The 4,634-nt window shown below is 43.6% G+C and overlaps 1 protein-coding gene across 1 annotated transcript in view; it reads right to left on the bottom strand.

The window, feature by feature from the left end:
- Window positions 1-3,361, bottom strand: part of LOC142659811 (uncharacterized) — a 14,707-nt gene extending 11,346 nt beyond the window's left edge. The window contains exons 1-2 of the mRNA XM_075836291.1: window positions 969-3,361; window positions 420-494 (exon numbers count right to left, since the gene is read on the bottom strand). Coding sequence (XP_075692406.1) covers window positions 420-494; window positions 969-3,270 — 2,377 coding nt within the window. The 5' untranslated portion in view covers window positions 3,271-3,361. The remainder of the gene's footprint in view (window positions 1-419; window positions 495-968) is intronic.
- Between the last annotated feature and the right edge of the window lie 1,273 nt (window positions 3,362-4,634).

Raw genomic sequence — 4,634 nt, 5'->3', positions numbered from 1 at the left:
TGCTCCTGTAGATACATGAAGCCTGTCCGGACATGCTTGGTATCTGCTAACCACATTTTCTTTTGGTAAATGACTCCATTCATATGCTTGGCTGAAGTCTATGGAGGGAGTATGATCAAGTCCTGGTCACTTATCCCCTGACTCTGCCTATTTCCGGCAAAAAAACAAAAAAAAAAACAATAGGCCAATCATCACTTGTCCTGAGTTTGGATGGCAGGTGGGACATAGACATGACATTGTAGGCAGAGATGGCCAAAAACAACCAAATCTATCCACAAACTCTAATGTGTATGAGCAAGGAAAACACGGAAATGAAGGGAGAGATCCACTGGGTGTGAGCTGGAAAACGAGGAACTATATCACACAGGTAGAAACTTGCAGCATAGTAGAAGAGTATATTATGGCTTCTTGTCACAAACCTAATGTCTCCAGGGGCTTCTTCACCGGGGGTGGGTCAAATTCTTCTTGTGTAGGAGGCATTGTGGTGGAGAGACCTAGTGAGATAATATATACATGAATATACAGGTTAGAGCTTGTCCTGCTGTGAGAGGACAAGAAAAGCAAAGAGGCCACGGCTGGAAGGCCAAGGGAGAACTTCTATCACCGCAATAATACATCAACTATACCATGACTCTCTTGAGATACAATGTTTTTGCAAAATCTAGGTTAATAGTAATATTCCAGGCCTGTATGTATATATATATCATGAAAGGCAGTCCAAGCAGCTTCTGTATGTGCCGTGGAGACGGGCACAGCCCAGGGCATGCGTGGTGTAAACCTGTCCAGGGCTCTCCCCTGCAATATTAGCAAACAAGGAAGGGGGTAACCACCAGGTAGGGATCTTTTTGCTTTGTCTAACAGATGTTAGTTAAATTAGGAGGACACATTATATTCAACAGTAAAACAAGATACTCTATGCATTCCTTACATACAGAAGGGAACTGGTAGGTGAATAGAACAGATCATACCTTCTGGATTTGGGTTTTTCAAGAAGTTCCTTCCAAAAGGTTTCTTCTTATAGAGATCCTTCCAGTCTGCATTGTTCGGGAGGGCAACTGCCCTCTCCTTGAGACCCCACTCCTTATCACACAATTCCAACCACCCCTGAACAGTCTCTGGTTCCTTCTCCAACAGTGGAGCAAAACCTGCAATGTTCGGAACTTTGTCTCCATGTGTCTCTGTGTTTGAAACTTTCCATTTGGGCGGTTTTATTCCCTGAATTGTCTCTTTGTGCTTTTCCTGTTCAAGGGCTGTCATGTTGGGTTTTTCTTGTTCCTGAACTGGCATTATAGACTCCTCTAATTCTTGAACTGTTTGTTTGGTCTTCTCTTGTTCCTGAGATGTCACTTTAGGCTTCTCCTGTTCTTGGCATGTCACTTTGGGCTTCTCAAGTTCAGGAGTTGTCATTTTAGGTTTCTCTTGTTCCTGAGTTGTCCCTATAGACTGCTCCTGTTCCTGAGATGTCGCTTTAAGTTCCTCTTGTTCCTGAAATGTCACTTTGGGCTTCACTATTTCAGTAGTTGTAATTTTTGGCTTCTCTTGTTCTTGAGTTGTTTCTATAGACTTCTCCTGTTTCTCAAATGTCGCTTTAGGTTCCTCTTGTTTCTGAGATGTCACTTTGGGCTTCTCTAGTTCAGGAGTTGTGATTTTAGGTTTCTCTTGTTCCTGAATTGTCCCTATAGACTTCTCCTGTTCCTGAGATATTGTTTTAGGTTCCCCATGTTCCTGAGATGACATTTTGGGCTTCTCCGGTTCAGGAGTTGTCATTTTGGGCTTCTCTAGCTCCTGAATTGTCCCTATAGTCTTCTCCTGTTCCTGAGCTTTTGCTTTAGGTTCCTCTTGTTCCTTAAATGTCACTTTGGGTTTGCCAAATTCCAGAGCAGTCGTTTTGGCCTTCTCTTGTTCATTAGGCTTCTCTTGTTCCATCGCTGTCACTATAGACTTCCCTTGTTCCACAGCTGTCACTTTAGGCTTCTCTTGTTCCATCGCTGTCACTATAGGCTTCCCTTGTTCCGGAGCTGTCACTTTAGACTTTTCTGTCTCCTGAGCAGTCACTTTAGGCTTCTCTTGTTCCTGAGCTGTCACTTTAGACTTCTCTTGTTCCATCGCTGTCACTATAGGCTTCCCTTGTTCCGGAGCTGTCACTTTAGACTTTTCTGTCTCCTGAGCAGTCACTTTAGGCTTCTCTTGTTCCTGAGTTGTCACTATAGACTTCCCTTGTTCCGGAGCTGTCACTTTAGGCTTCTCTTGTTCCTGAGTTGTCACTATAGACTTCCCTTGTTCCGGAGCTGTCATTTTAGGCTTCTCTTGTTCTAGAGCTGTCACTTTAGGCTTCTCTTGTTCCATCGCTGTCACTATAGGCTTCCCTTGTTCCGGAGCTGTCACTTTAGACTTTTCTGTCTCCTGAGCTGTCACTTTAGACTTTTCTGTCTCCTGAGCAGTCACTTTTGGCTTTTCTTGTTCCAGAGATGTCATTCTGGGCTTCTGATCCTGAGCAGTCACTGCAGACTTTTGTTGTTCTGCTGTCACTATAACCTTCTCTTGTTTCTGAGCTGCCACTTGTGGCTTTTCTTGCTCATAAGCTGTCACTTTGGGCTTCTCCTGTTCCGGAGATATCACTTTGGGATTCCCCTGTTCATGAACTGACATTTTGGGATTCTCCTCTTCCTGATCAGTAAGTTTGGGCTTCTCTTGCTCCTGAGTTTCCACTTCAGACTTGTGTTCCTGAGCAGTCTCATTACTGTCCTGTTTCTCAGCTGCTTTCTTATTCATTTCCACCTGTTTAGTTGCTTCCAGCTCCTCAGGTGTCCCTTTGTGTTTCCTTTCTTTGTTAGGTTTTGTTTTGCCCTCATCTTTCTCATGAGAAGTCTCTTTCTGTTCTTCTAGTTTTACATCTGTCTTGGCTGTCTCTTTAATTTTTCCATGTTCCTGAGTGTCACTTTCATGTAATGCTTTTTGTTGGTTCTCTTTCTGGTCTCCTTCCTTGTGACCCACTTTCTTGAGTGTCTCTGTACCTTCTGTCAGGGCAGAGTTACTGTCTGTCTTCGGTTTCTGTGTTGTAATCTCCGCCTTTTTCTCTTTTTTCTTTTTCTTTTTTCCTTCTTTAATAAAACCAACTCCTGAGTCTTCTTTAAATTGACTCATCTCGGCCAACTTGGATTCTCCTACAACAGAAGCCGGGGACTCTCCCACTGAGCCCTCGGAATCTACCCTCAGGTCATCTCCACCTGGGCTCCCAACTCCCCCGTCTTGCTGTGAGCAGTCGCTCATTTTTCCGTCTGCTCTCTCTCTCCTTCCAGGTGTTTTTAAGGTGCTGCTCCTCCTTCCCAGAGAGGAGACTAGGAGTGTAGGTGTGTGACACGATGAGTAGTATGGAGGGGAGGGAGTGTCGACAAAGGAGGGAGCGTCATTTCTTCTCCTGAACAGGCATGTCATTGTGTTCAGAGTAACTCCTATGCTGATACAAGACGGTGACAAAAAGGACTCCTCTCGAGGCCCTGGACTAATTAATTCTGGGTACACTCTAAATGAACACTGTTAGCACCTTGTAAAATACTTTGGTGGCCTGTCTTTAAGATTCCAGCTTAGGCTGACTTGATCTAAAGAATTTAGAGAAAAGTCAAAACTTTTTGCAGCAACAGCATAAAAAATATTACAAAAAGGTACAATAGGGCACATGCAACAATGTAGAAGTGCAAGATATTTATAGCATTATTTATAGGTGCAGCTGTACAGAACTTATGTATCACTAAGATAACAATGAGAGGGTGAAAATGTCCAACATTTAAATAATTAAAAAAAGTTGCATCATATTACTCAATGCACGTAAAAAAATGCATGTAGGACGAACATCAACAGCATCAACATTTAAAGGGGTTGCCTGGACATTTTTTTTATAGCCTATCCTTAGGATAGGCCATCAATATGAGATCGGTGGTGGACCCCTGTCGATCAGCTTCTTCAGTGTTTACCAGGAACAGCGCCGTACACAGTAGTGGCTGTGCCTGGGATTGCAGATCAGTCCCATTCACTTCAATGGGACCGGAACTGAAATCCTATACCAGATCTATATAGTCTTTTTTATGTTTTACTACTTTTTCACAATAAAAACATAGACAAGAGTGGTGCTGAGAAGGGTCACATCACTTTCCCCTACAGCCCTGTCTCCTAAGTATCAGGGAGAGCTCTGATCTTAAGCGGCCGGTGCAGCGAGTGCCGATCAATAAGACATCGTTGATCGGCGCTCGTCCCCATACATTATTATTATGTCGGCAGCGCGTCTCTCTGTTTACACTGGGAGATGTGCTGCCGACAACGATAATATATTACTTTTTAAAAATGATTTGACCAGCAGATGATCGAGCATTTGCTCGTTCATCCCCTGAACGCTCGTCTGCCCGATAATCGTCCAGTGTAAAACCCCCTTTAGTAGGGTTGGGACCCCTCTTTGGGAGGGCTACTTAGTAGATGTAACAGGCCCTACTAGTTCACCTTACTACATAAAGGTGACATGTTCTTTAATTTTGTGTTTTTCAGCGGGGGAACACATACTAAGAAAAAATGAGATTACCAGCCCTATAAAAAGTATCTGTGATAACGCGTGTGATAAAGTCTCTTTATGAGGAATACTCGCG

The sequence above is a fragment of the Rhinoderma darwinii genome, chromosome 8, assembly GCF_050947455.1.
Source record: "Rhinoderma darwinii isolate aRhiDar2 chromosome 8, aRhiDar2.hap1, whole genome shotgun sequence".
Taxonomy (NCBI): domain Eukaryota; kingdom Metazoa; phylum Chordata; class Amphibia; order Anura; family Rhinodermatidae; genus Rhinoderma; species Rhinoderma darwinii.
This window is presented reverse-complemented; position numbering and strand designations above follow the sequence as displayed.